We start from the raw sequence: 14,197 nt of genomic DNA on the forward strand, positions 1-14,197 counted from the left end.
TTTGCTGTGGGGCAAATCCCAGTGCAAGGTTGATGCAGAAGGGAGTGGGAAAAGAGGAACTGATGGCTTAGTCAGGTAAGGTCTCTTGAAGGAGATGTGCCTTCAATAAGGCTTTGAGTGATTGTCAGTCGGTTATAAAGAAGAAGTGCATTCCAGGCCAGAGGCAGGACATGGGTGAGATGTCGGCAGTGAGATAGACAAAATTGAGATATAGTGAGTAGGATGGTATTAGAGAAGTGAAATGTGGGGGCTGGCTTGTGGTTAAAAAGCAGTGAGGTAGGAGGGAGGGAGGAGGGAGCAAGGTGATTGAATTTTTAAAAACCCAAGATAAGGAGTTTCTGCTCGATGCGGAGGTGGATGGGCAAACACTGGAGGTTCTTTAGAAGCAGGGGGACATGGACTGAATTTTTTTTAGAAAAATTCATTCAATAGTATTTACTGAGCGCTTACTATGTGCAGAGCACTGTTCTAAGCGCTTGGAATGTACAAATCGGCAACAGATAGGGACAGTCCCTGCCCTTTGATGGGTTTACAGTCTAATTGATGGGCTTAAGATCTGGACAGAACTTTGAAGTATGGACTGGAGTTGGGAGAGACAGGTGGCAGAGAGATCAGCAAGGAGGTTGATGCAGTAATCAAGGCAGGATAGGATAAGCGCTTCGATTAACATTGCAGCAGTTCGGATGGTGAAGAAAGGGTGGAATTTAGCGATGTCGTGAAGGATTTAGTGACAGATTGAATACCTAGGTTGAAGGAGAGAGATGAGTCAAGGAGAGCACCAAGTCAATTATGACCCTTTCCCTTTAGCTCACTGTTCTGTAGGTCAGACTGGTCCATGAAAAATCCATTGGCAGCAGAGAGCACCCTAGACCCTGGACCTTGGACCTTGGAAGAACTGGAACCAGTCTAGGGCTCAGGCCAGGCAACTATGCCAGAGTGATCCAGACCAAAGCAATTGAATCAATTAATAATAATAATAATAATAATAATGACAATAATGGTTATTTGTTAAGCGCTTGCTATGTGCCAGGCACTGTACTAAGCATTGGGGTGGATACAAATAAAATCAGGTTGCATAAATGTTGGTATTTGTTAAGCGCTTACTATGTGCCGAGCACTGTTCTAAGCGCTGGGGTAGACATAGGGGAATCAGGTTGTCCCACGTGGGGCTCACAGTCTTAATCCCCATTTCACAGATGAGGGAACTGAGGCACAGAGAAGTTAAGTGACTTGCCCACAGTCACACAGCTGACAAGTGGCAGAGCTGGGATTCGAACTCATGAGCCCTCACTCCAAAGCCCGTGCTCTTTCCACCGAGCCACGCTGTTGCATGTAGTCCCTGTCCCAGGTGGGGCTCACTGTCTTGTTCCCCATTTTACAGACGAGGTAACTGAGGCACAGAGAAGTTAAGTGACTGCCCCAAGTCACACAGCAGACTTGCGGCAGAGCCGGAATTAGAACCCATGACCTTCTGACACCCAGGCCCGTGTTCTATCCGCTACTCCACTGAAACTGGTTCTTCCTTGAAAGGAAGGAAGTTTGACCGTCCTTTCTGACTCACTGCTTCAGATTTCTGACTTCTGTAGCACATCTAAGTCCAGATCTACAGACAGTAGTTTAGAAAGCGATTCTGAGATAGAAACGTAGAGGGGTAACTAGCCTTAGTTTTGTGGTTCGAGGCAATTTTTCCAGGTAACTAATAAACATGACTGAAGAGTAGTTAAGGCAGCTACATCTTGACTAAATTTCCCTCATCAGATTGCTTTTTCCTGGAATTTGGATCAGCAGTCAGAATTCTTTTCCTGTATGATCTGAGTCACTTTGGGTTTTTTTTAATGAGGTTGTTAACCCTACAAATAATAGGGATATTTTTCTAAAATAAAACAGAACAAGCTGCATATTTCTGAGGTGTATGTCCTTGTTTTGATTGTTTGCACGGATAACTGTTCACATTTTGCTGGGAAATGCCCATTTATCACATGGAATACACTGCCATAGCATTTTTCCAATTCTTGTCCTTTCTCAAACTGGCTACGGTCCACACCATTTTCCTAAAATCATGCGATGTTTTTTTAAAAATTCTTCCTTTGAACTTTTTTTCAATAACTAACAATCCTATCTTCTCTGTCCAGAGCTTGACAATGCCAAAGGAGAGAGAAGATTAGAAGAATGCAGTAAAATGCCACAGCAGTACTAAATGATTAAGTAGATAAATGGGCTTGAAGCTTCAGTAACAGTTTCTATGTCGTTTTGGTACGAATCATTTTTCTTTTCCTGATGTCTTCCTTCTGCAGATTACAGACTGATGGAAGAGGATAAATTTTCACTGAGTCTTCTAGCACTGTATATATTCAGTAACATTAAATATTGTATTTACTCGCATAATTTCATTCATTCATTCATTCATTTATTATATTAATGTCTGTCTCCCCCTGTGAGCTTGTTGTGGGCAGGGAATAGGTCTGTTTGCTACTGTACTTCTCCAAGTGCTTAGTACAGTGCTTTTTGTACAGTATGCATCCAATAAGTATGATTGAATGAATGAATGGACACTGAATAAGTGGCCTATCCTGGTTTTTGAGAAAAAGAAAAATTGGTACTCTATAATTAGAAGCAGTGTCAATAATGGACACGTGGGGAGGAGGCAAAAGGTAAGAACATGGCAATATAGAAGAGATAGGCTCAGGCGAGGGGCTGGGGAGTTTCTTCATTCAAAAAGGTGAACTCTGGGGTGGAAGAGAAGTGGGTTTTAATTCACCGAGTGCCGAGTGCCTAGGGGAAGCAGCGTGGCTCAGTGGAAAGAGCTTGGGCTTCGGAGTCAGAGATCATGGGTTGGACTCCCGGCTCTGCCACTTGTCAGCTGTGTGACTGTGGGCAAGTCATTTCACTTCTCTGTGCCTCAGTTACCTCATCTGGAAAATGGGGATTAAGACTGTGAGCCTCACGTGGGACAACCTGATTACCCTGTATCTACCTCAGCGCTTAGAACAGTGCTTGGCACATCGTAAGCGCTTAACAAATACCAACATTATTATTATTATTACTGTATGAGCATTTGAGAGAATGCAATACAAGTAAGAGATGCAATCTCAAATGTCCTCTTCCCTTCCTCTTCCTTCTCATTTTTTCTTTTCGATTTCCTTCTCCTCCCCTTACTGCTAGACTTAATTACTGTACAATCCATGTTATAGTTCCACCTCGTTTTACTCATACAAAAATGAAGGAAAATAGCAAGGCAATTCAATACGGTAGTAAGTTAAAATAATAAGGAAGTGTTTCTACTAAACTCTGAGTCCTTGAATTTCCCTATGAGGGCAATCCTACCATGAAGCAATTCTGTACCCAAATACAGGGGATTTCTGCACATACAACCTTTTCTTGGAGAATGAACTAGGAATGAAATGGCAAACTACGACTACCGCTCTAGTGTGGCAGTTTGCAGTAGTAATGTAAGCATTCTGTCAACATTTAAGGGATGGAAATTATGGTTTCGTATGGTAGTAACAGTATTAATAGTAATAGTATTTTTAAGCACTTATTGTGTGCAAAGTACTGTACAAAGCAGTGGGAAAAATGCAAATTAATGTATCGAATATTTACAGGAAAAAGAAAAAACACCCAGAAAGACTATTACTCCAAGGAAATCAACTGGATTAAGAGTTTTTCAGAAGGCGGTGTGTAAAAAGGGTGAAAACATTTGGTTAAACTCAGTAATATAACCAAGGAAACAGTTTGACTTTTTTTTTTCCACTGGTATTTCTTCATCTTCTCTTTGCTGTAAATTAAATTGGTTGGAAATAGTTATTCAACCACCAGAAGATTTCTCCAACAGTAATTTAAAAGTGTTCTCAAATGTGCTTCCCACCATCAGTAGGACATTAGGATGGGCTTTAATAAATTAAAGTTTCAGAAAATGATTTATTAGAGGAAATGCTAGGATTAAAAGTGAGGAAATTACACAGTCGTATGCCTAAAAGTGGTGGGGCAAAGATAAATACCGTAAGGCTTTGAAACCTTGACCATTCTCCATTTAGAATTAATTCCTAACGTATGAATTTTCAGAATGGAAAATAATTTATTATTCCACTCACTTTTCCCCATATCTGACATGCAGCCTTTATCTCTGTAAAGGATCCTTATGTAAGAAGGGAAGAGGAGGAGGGAAGAAGAGAGGGGGAAAGAAATGGTATATATGCATATGTCCAAGACAGACTTCACAGTTTATCATACTCGTTTCTGACGGGAAAGTATTCTATTTCCCTTGAAAACTGCGGGAGAATCTGCAACTCCTTAGCCTCTGTCTGGCCCCTGAATTAACCCATTCATGGTCATATTTTCTTAATCATGGGAAAAAAAAGAATCTTAGCTATTTTCTGAGCCAGATACCCACTCTACTTAGATTGATTACCTATTTCAAGCCACTGAAACCCTAATAGGGTTGGACTGAGTCCTACCTGACAACCTTGTATCTACCTCAGTGTTTAGTACGCTGCCTGGCACATAGAAAGTGCTTTATAAATACCATTTAAAAACAAATGAAAAGGGTTACACACCCTCAACCCCCCATCTCCTTAGTTCTCTGCTGATATTCTTTTCTCCTCCAGCTGGTTCTGTGAACCCGATACAGAAGGCATAGGGTAAGTTGATCTTTTGGTGCTGGGTGTTATTTTATTTTGATGGTATTTATTAAGCGATTACTATTTGCCAGATACTGTACACCAAGCATTGGGGTAGATATAATAAACACATCAGCACGGCATATTGGATAGAGCATGGGGCTAGCAGGTTATGGTTCCTAATCCTGACTCTGCCACTTGTCTGCTGTGTGACCTTGGGCAAGTCACTTCATTTCTCTGGGCCTCACTTACTTCATCTGTAAGTAAAATGGGGATTGAGACTTTGAGCCCCACCTGGGAGAGGGACTGTGTCCAACCCGATTTTCTTGTATTCCCCCCCGTGCTTAGTAAAATGCCTGGCACAGAGTAAGTGCTTAACAAATACCACAATTATTATTATTATCACACAGTCCATGTGCCACCTGGGGCTCACAGTCTTGATCCCCATTTGACAGATGAGGTAACTGAGGCACAGAGAAGTTAGGTGACTTATCCAAGGTCACACAGCAGACAAGTGGCAGAGTCAGGGGGAGATCCCGCCTCTGCCGCTTGTCAGCTGTGTGACTGTGGGCAAGTCACTTAACTTCTCTGTGCCTCAGTTACCTCCTCTGTAAAATGGGGATTAAGACTGTGAGCCTCATGTGGGACAACCTGATTACCCTGTATACCCCAGAGCTTAGAACAGTGCTCTGCACATAGTAAGCGCTTAAATACCAACATTAATTAATTAATTAATTAATTAATTAATTAATTAATTAACCAAGTCCTTTTGACTCCCAGGCCTGGGCTCTATCCACTAAGCCATGCTGCTGGTTCTGAAACAGTGAGGTGGTAGGTAAAACAGCTTAAGTCACGATTGTACAAGAGAGGAAAAAAGGGAGGAGGATATAATACCGGTCCACGCTGAGAGCACAGAGGTTGAGTACGGTGATCCCCACTGAAGCCTTCTGCAGGAATGGGAGAAGCTTGCAGAGAAATACTCCAAAGTCGCTATGTTCAAAAGGCCAACGTTGAGCAAGAAGCTAAAGAAAGGAGACAACGCGATCAGAATAGACACCCAATATGCAAAACCGTGCCATTTCTTAACCTCTAGGAGTCATCACACTTGAAACCTGATTTCCAAATAGCAGAAAAAGTTGGGAGTGGCAGGAAAGGGAGGAGAACTGATGGCACCTTTTATAGTATTACAAGTCTCTTTGAAATAACAAAATCTCTTAATTTCCCATTATCACTTCATGCACAGTTGTCCCTGCTGCTAGAGAGATTTTGCCGGTTTTGTATGAAATCAATCAATCAGTGGTATTTATTGAATGCTTAGTGTGTGCAGAGTACTGCAGCATGGCTCTGTGGAAAGAGCCCGGGCTTGGGAGTCAGAGGTCATGGGTTTGAATCCCGGCTCTGCCACTTGTCAGCTGTGTGACTGTGGGCAAGTCACTTCACTTCTCTGGGCCTCAGTTACCTCATCTGTAAAATGGGGATTAACTGTGAGCCTCACGTGGGACAACCTGATGACCCTGTATCTACCCCAGTGCTTACAACAGTGCTCTGCACATAGTAAGTGCTTAACAAATACCAACATTATTATTATTATTATTATGTGGGATAGGGATTGTGTCCAACCTGTTTAACTTGTTTCTATCGCAGTGCTTAGAAAAGTGCCAGGCACACAATATGTACTTAACAAATTCTATAACTATTAATTATTATATGAATGCTCCCTAATACCCTAGCAATGTTCTAGCCAAAACACATAATGAAAACACACATTCTGGCAGACCTGGGTTTCCATGGTTTCCATTATTTTAGCATTCAAGATTATTTCACGGAGTCAAGTAGTTTACGGTAGTTGATGTCATTATTTTAGTTGAGGAAACTGAAAAGGAGAGGGAAAGTGACTTGTTCACGATCATACAGTACCTACTGGGGTTGTATCTGCAAAACTGATTAATCCGGGGTTATTTACATTCAAACTTCCCAATTATTTTTTCCTGCCCCAAACCTTCCTCTAATTAAATGTCATGGATCGTCTCCTTTTTTTCTTGCCAATTGATCCATATACTACTACTAAAAATAATTATGGCATTAATTCAATCTTTGGCACGTAATCATTTAACAAATCTGGGAGATTCAAGATAATCAGGTCAGACACAGTCCCTGTCCCACACGGGGCCCACCATCCAAGCGGATGCAGGTATGGAACCCCCATTTTACAGATGAGGTGCAAAGAAGTTAAGTGATATGCCCAATGTTACACAGCAGGTGAGTTGTGGAACTGAGATAATAAAAATAATAATTATAGTACTTGATGAGCACTTACTGCATGCCAAGCACTATTCTAAGAGCTGGGATACATACAAATTAATCAGGTTGGGCACAGTCCCTGTCACACATGGGGTTCTGAATCAAATTAGGAGGAAAAAATAATAATTACAGTACTTGATGAGCACTTACTGCATGCCAAGCACTATTCTAAGAGCTGGCATACATACAAATTAATCAGGTTGGGCACAGTCCCTGTCACACATGGGGTTCTGAATCAAATTAGGAGGGAATAGGATTTAATCCCTATTTTATGAATGAGGTAACTGAGGCACAGAGAAGTTAAGTGACTTGCCCAAGGTGACCCAGTAGACATGTGGCAGAACTCGGATTAGAACCCAAGCTCTCTGATTCCCAGGCCCATGGTCTTTCCACCAGGCCACACTGCCTCATCTTCCTATCAGCACTCCAGGACAGTCAGAATTTTAATGTTTCGAAATAGCATCTACTTTGTTTGCTTCACGGCACTAAGAAGTAGTACAAGAGGAAAGACAAACTCCATACCTTTACATTTTCTACAGCTTATTGGCGAATGATTAATGAGCAACATGAAATGCATGACTGACTAACATATATATACCTAACTGGTGGAGAGGTTGGTTGGAAGTCTTTACTCCCACACCTGATTCTTCATCTCCCCACACATAGTCATAATCCCTCAATCTTATTCCCTTTTGTCCCCAGAGAATGTCTTTAGACAGTTCATGGTCCCACCAAGAAGAGAGAAGTTTTGTGGTGAATTTTACCGTGTGGGCCTCTCTGGCTGTGTCTCTTCCTACTCTCTCCCTCCCCCTCAAATTCAGCCCTGATTCTAGGCCCTTCTTCAGAAAACCAAAGATCAGCCTACTGGATTTCCAGTTCTCGCTAGGGCAAACCTTCTGGAATTGAGGACCTGCCACAGTATTCCCAAGCAAAATTCTTGAGAAGCACCACCCTCCATCATACTTCTGTTTCAAGCTGCTTTATGATTCAATCAACAAAGGTATTTATTGAATTTTTATCAATTGATATATAGTATTTATTGAGCACCTACTAAATGCAGTGCACTGAACTATGAGCTTGGGAGAGTACCATATGGTAATTAGCCACAATCCCTGCTCTCAGCAGGAGACAGACAATAAAAGAAATTATGGATAGGTGAAAGAAGAAGAAGGGGGTATAAGGTAGTGCCCTAAGTTAAAGGATATACAAGATACATTCAAAAGCGGTATAGGAGTTGTGATACATACTGAATGTTTAGTAAATCAACAATAATCATCTTGCAGTTTCCACTGTTCCACACAACTACAAGTAAAGACTGATGTTCTGAACTATTCCCAACATTACCACTAACAAAGAAACTATGTTTCCTGAAAGACAGGATTTTACACCTGAATAGTTTTCATCCAAAGACCTCCAAGGTTGTAATAATAATGAAGTAATGATGGAATTGAAAGTATCTGCCTGACTGTACCACGGCTAAATCATTTGTTCACGTACGAGTTCTTGAATTGCATTCCAAGCTATCTCCCGTCCCCTGCCCCAACATTTGCACAGCAGTAAAAAAAATCCAGTAGAAAGCCAATTATCCATCCTAATTAAGTTCAGGGCTAGTTCAGATTATTAGAAGTTTGGGTAACTGAATGGAGTGTTTTTTGGCTCTCTTCCAGATAGAAACTATTTAACAGATAATAGAGGCTAGCCCAAAAATCTCATGCTAGACGTCATTCAGATCGTCATTTGGTGAACAGGCATTTGCAGAGTCAGTTCTATAAATTCTGTTCATGGGCTAACTTAAGGGAAATTAAGGCCACAGGAGGTTAAGTCGTGAACCAGAAAAAAATGGCCACTACTTCTCTATTTCCATTTTAGACTTCCTGGTCCTAAGATACTTACTCCCTTTCCTGAATTAAATGGAAGTATTTGCCCAGCACAAAATATGCACACCTATCATATTTATTGGTCTCAATGATTTAAATATGGGTGGGCACAGAGATAAAATGTTAGTGATTACCCATTATGTACACGGACTCTATGTATGGGTCCAATAATACAAAATAATGATCATCAACCCTGAAGTAGAATGATGCTTACCAAATAAAAGATGAAAGAATAATGGCTTAATATTTGGTAAAAGGATTTACAATGGAGAAAGGTAAAAGAGGTAGATTTTCAAAGTAGATCTCCAAAAGGAAAACCTAAGTGAATCTTCCTTTTCAGGAATGCACTGGGAGTTTGTCATAATAATTAATAATAATTGTGTTATTTGTTAAGCACCTACTATGTGCTAAGCATTGCAGTTACATTTATCAGATTGGACACAGTCCCCGACCCACATGGGGTTCATACCATAAGGAAGGAGAATAGATATTGAATCCCTATTTTACAGATGAGGAAACTGAGGTTGATAGAAGTTAAGTGACTTGCCCAAGGTCACGCAGCAGGCAAGTGGCAGAGCTGGGATTAGAACCAAGTTCTGCTCTTTCCACAAGCCACGCTGTTTCTCACTAGCCCTCGAAAGAGGCTCTGGGATGTTAATTAGGGAGACCTCTAATGGGAGTAAGAATGTCATTTGCTGATTCTCACCCACTGCCACAGACCCCTGTCCTCTCCGCCCCCTTTGCAGTGGGCTTGTGACATCCTACGCGTGTCAGCCCCACAACTAGCCTCACCATTATACCTCTTTCTCCTCCAGAGCCTGGAAGAGTGCTCTGCACTAGAACCCTGCAAAAACCAATCCCAAACCCACTATTCTGGGCCATTCTCTCAGAACCCACCTGGATCCAGTGCAGGCTTGGACAGTCCCCAATCTCATAATATCTCTTGCTCCTTCCCCCTGCTTTCCCCTGTCTGGTCCAGTGGGCAAAGTTATTGCCCTGGGCAGTGGGGTAGGCGTGGAAACTCAATCCCCAACTGTGCAGGGGTAGCAAAGTCTCCGAAAACGTCAACCTCGCTCTTTCTACCCCTCTTCATGACTCCAACCTGACCTGGTTGTAATTTCTTCGGGATGAAAAAATATGGCTTGTGAAGGGTTATTCTGCACAGAATAGAGGCTGCCAAAAATACCGACCCCCTGATTCACTTCAAATTATACCAGTCGAGCTGCATAAAATGAGTCGATCCTCTCTGCAAATTCCATTATTAATAATAATAATCATAATAATAATTGTGGTATTTGTTAAGCACTTACTATGTGCCAGGCATTGTACTAAGCGCTGGGGTAGATCCAGGCATTGTAGATCCAGCACTTAGAACAGTGCTTTGCACATAGTAAGAGCTTAACAAATACCATAGTTTTCATTATTATTATGAAAGCAAATCGTGTTAGACACAGTTCCTGTCCCAAGTGGGGTTCACATTCTCATTCCCCATTTTACAGATGAGGTAACTGAGGCACAGAGAAGTTAAGTGATGTGTCCAAGGTCACACAGCAGGCGTGTCGGAGCTGGGACTAGAACCCATGACCTCTGACTCCCAGGCTCGTGCTCCATCCACTACACCATGCTGCTTCCCTAACACTTAGTTCAATGTTTTTCACACAGTAGGTGTTCGATAAATACTACCACCTTTATGAAATGATTGGACTAGAATCTCTAGCTTCAAAAATCATGACCTAGGGCCACGTAGATATACAAATAATAATAATAATAATAATGTTGGTATCTGTTAAGCACTTACTATGTGCCGAGCACTGTTCTAAGCACTGGGGTAGATACAAGGTCATTAGGTTGTCCCATATGAGGCTCACAGACTTAATCTCCATTTTACAGATGAGGAAACTGAGGCACCGAGAAGTTAAGTGACTTGCCCAAAGTCACAGAGCTGACAAGTGGCAGAGCCGGGATTAGAACCCATGACCTCTGACTCCTAAACCCGGGCTCTTTCCACTAAGCCACGCTATTGTGGAACCAGCCCAAATGGATTTAATGTGGTAGTGCTAAAATTATAAAAATAATTCCTTGCTTTCTTCCTTCCAATCTCATTGCAGCTATAATTCCTAACCTCTCCCATGCGCAGCCAGTCAAAAGGGAACTCGATTTCAAATATAGAAAAATATGAGAGAAGAAATCTCAGGTTAAACCCCGCATTTAGGCATGACATGCCCGGGTGGGGAAAGGGGCGGGAGAAATTTGTGGCACAACTTTGATCAAAAGTGTTCATCTCCTTTCCACACATCTCTTCTTATCTTCATTTCACTCCACTTAGTCCTGGCAGGGATGATTGAAATCAGAGCAAGGGAGGCATGAGACAGGGTAAACGGAAGAAGAAATGAAAGAGAAATTGACCCCAAACAACTCCAACGGCACAGATTGAGGTGATTATATAGCATGCGATGCCCGGAGCATGCCTTTAATGAGAACACGTTCCTTGGTTTCTACGAAGCCAATACTATAACAGCAGATACTGTAAATAAATAAAGCCCATTGCATGCCATAGTATTACCTCCCCAGTCTTCCTTCTTTTAACTGTTTCCATATTCAGAGGTTCAACGGTGTGCTCAGAGCTGTTAGGTCAACTGTAGGTGCACATTAACAAAATCCAGAATTTCCAAGAGTTTGGAGCTCTTCAAGACCATTAGCAGAGTTGGGGATAGATATTTTGCTATCGTTAGTCAGATGTTTTTATTTCCTTTAGCTTGTTAGCTTAACAATGCAGGAGAATGGAAAAAATGGGGATCCTTCTGCCAAAGATTATTCAGGGCAACTTCTGCCATCAATTGAGGATTCATCTGGACAAACAAGGGGGTGTGGGGAGGGAAATAACTATCTCTGCAGGTAATGGAATACCAAAAATGGGGTGAGCTGGGATGGGTGGAAAAGGCCTCAGTAATTCTGCTCCTGCTACAGCAGCATTCCATCGGTTGTCTTTTCATGTTTTGCTTACTCCTCAATTTGCCCGCATCCTTACTAGTTCCAGAGCCAAGTATTCCACTCAGACTCACACCACATGGTGGAAGCTCGTTGTGGACAGGACGTGTCTGTTTATTGTTACATTATACTCTGCCGAGTGCTTAGCACAGTGTTTTGCACACAGTGCTCAATAGATGATTGAACGAATGAGTGAATAAATGATTGATTGAGAAGAGGAAAGGAAAGGCACTACAGTGAGTGACCAATGGAGCTAAAATCAATCAATCCATCAATCAATCATTCATATTTATTGGGTGCTTACTATGTGCAGAACACTGAACTGAGCACTCCCTGCCCTCAGGTAGACATGCCCTCAAGCATCCATAAATAAAATAATAACAACAATAATAATAATGGTAATTTTTAAGCACTGACTACGTGCCAAACACTGTATAAGTGCTGGGGCAAATATGAGATAATGAACTTGAAAACAGTTCCTGTCCCACATGGGGTTCACAGACTAAGTAGGAGGGAGAACAGCTACTGCATTTCCATTTTAAAGAAGGAAACTGAGGCACGAGAAGTTAAGTGTCTTGCTCAGGATAGCACAGCAAGCAAGTGGCAGAGCCAGAATTAAGACCCAGGTCCTTTGACTCCCAGGCCCCTGCTTTTTCCACTAGGCCATGCTGCTTTTAGCTGCTTTCTGGTCAGTCCAAATCTGAACACTTACTGGAGAGTACCAACTCTTAATAATAATAATAATAATATTTGTTAAGCACTTACTATATGTCAAGCACTGTTCTAAAAACCTGAGCACTGTTCTAAGCACTGGACCTCCATGTATCTTGGCTCTCCTTGAAGACTCAGTCAAGAAAACGATCTCTCTGCTGAGGCTGATGGAGAAATGTGAAATGATGATGGCATCCCTTATGTTGAGGACTCATCAGCTAGGTAAGAGTCCAAGACAACTTGGCTCCTTCTGGAGAGTGAAAGAATACAGCATTTCTTTTAAGAGAAAGGAGCATGATTATATATACTATTGTATAGTCCCCAATGTTCAGTACAGTGCTTTGCACACAGTAAGCACTCATTAAATACCAATGATTGGCACAGGGAGTATTCCCCATACCAACATCAAGCCGCTAGTAGGTGCTTCCATTTTTATTCAGCAGGCAAGCAAAAACACTGAAAAGAACGGTGGAAATCACGGTTATCCGAACTCTTCTGCATGTGGGAGACATGTGAGGCGTGCCTTTTTCCAGAGAGAGTCGTGGGCTGGATCTGGCCCAAGAGATTCACCCGTGACCCATGGAACCCACAGAACTTCTGTCCCGGGAATGTCACACTATCTCTGAGCCTTCAGCCGAAGCAGTCAGCAAATCCCCATGTCACGTGGCTGAGAGGCCTGGGCTGGGTGACAGTAGGCTATTAGTAGCCATTATGAATGGAAGCTCAGTCATCTCCGCTTCTCTAGGGCCACCTCTGTTTCTGTACACACTCTCTCCTCCAGCTTTCCATCAGGAGGTGTGTGTCACTCAACGTTCTTGTCAAATTACTGAACGGCCTTTGGACCAAAATAATTGCTCTTCCTCCAAACCATTTAACTACAGGGAAAAAGTGGAAGCAAATGGCAATGGATTTTGTGGTCTGGAGGACAGTTTCCTAATTTGGCTGAAAGCTCATTTAGGGATAGGGAGGTCCATAGATTTGGCATGTGAGTCAGTTCCTCAGAAGAAGGTATGCCATGTGGTGGTAATTATCACAGCATGTAGATGGAAACAGTGAACCATTTGGTTAACAAAGATATGGCTTAGAGCATGAACAAAGTGTTACCATATGTTCCTCCAGGAATACAAAGCAAGCTGAAGCTGACATTTCATTGTAAACCAGCCTGGGTGACTAGAAATAGTGATTTGAATCGTTTCTAGTCTATTCAAGCCTGTAACTAAAACATGAGTGTGTGTTTCCCTCTCCCTCCCTGTTGCCCCACAACTGTCTCATCCTGCACGATGAAAAAGCCCAAATTAATGGCACTACAACCCACTGGGTGACACAAGGAAGTCATGTGCCCATACGACAATCTCATGGTGGGTGGCTGTGATGGGAAAGGGTTATAAACTGTAGAAAATACTGCAACCAGGTCATCCCCAAAATACAAACTGCATTTTAGGCTCTTTCCTCTCTTCTTTACAAAGTTTCCCACTTTTCCCTACCCGCCATGGCAGCCATGTTGGATACCAGTTTTTTCCACTCACGTTTACCAGAAATAGGAGGTCTGAGAACTGGTGAAGGCTATTTGCTTTATACAACCAGACGGCATCCCACTGCAATGACTTGGGATATGTCTGGGATAAACAAATATGTTTTTTCTATTCAGAGAGAGCAAAAATAAACAGCAGGGGAAACGCAGAGGACTGTACCAAAACAAATAGG

The 14,197-nt window shown here is 42.1% G+C and overlaps 1 protein-coding gene across 1 annotated transcript in view; it reads right to left on the bottom strand.

Annotated features, from left to right (window-relative positions):
- Positions 1-14,197, bottom strand: part of EDNRA (endothelin receptor type A) — a 55,518-nt gene that overhangs the window by 17,670 nt on the left and 23,651 nt on the right. The window contains exon 3 of the mRNA XM_001513388.6: positions 5,511-5,638. Within this exon, the coding sequence (XP_001513438.1) occupies positions 5,511-5,638 (128 nt within the window). The remainder of the gene's footprint in view (positions 1-5,510; positions 5,639-14,197) is intronic.

This window comes from Ornithorhynchus anatinus, chromosome 12 (assembly GCF_004115215.2).
Source record: "Ornithorhynchus anatinus isolate Pmale09 chromosome 12, mOrnAna1.pri.v4, whole genome shotgun sequence".
Classification (NCBI taxonomy): Eukaryota; Metazoa; Chordata; class Mammalia; order Monotremata; family Ornithorhynchidae; genus Ornithorhynchus; species Ornithorhynchus anatinus.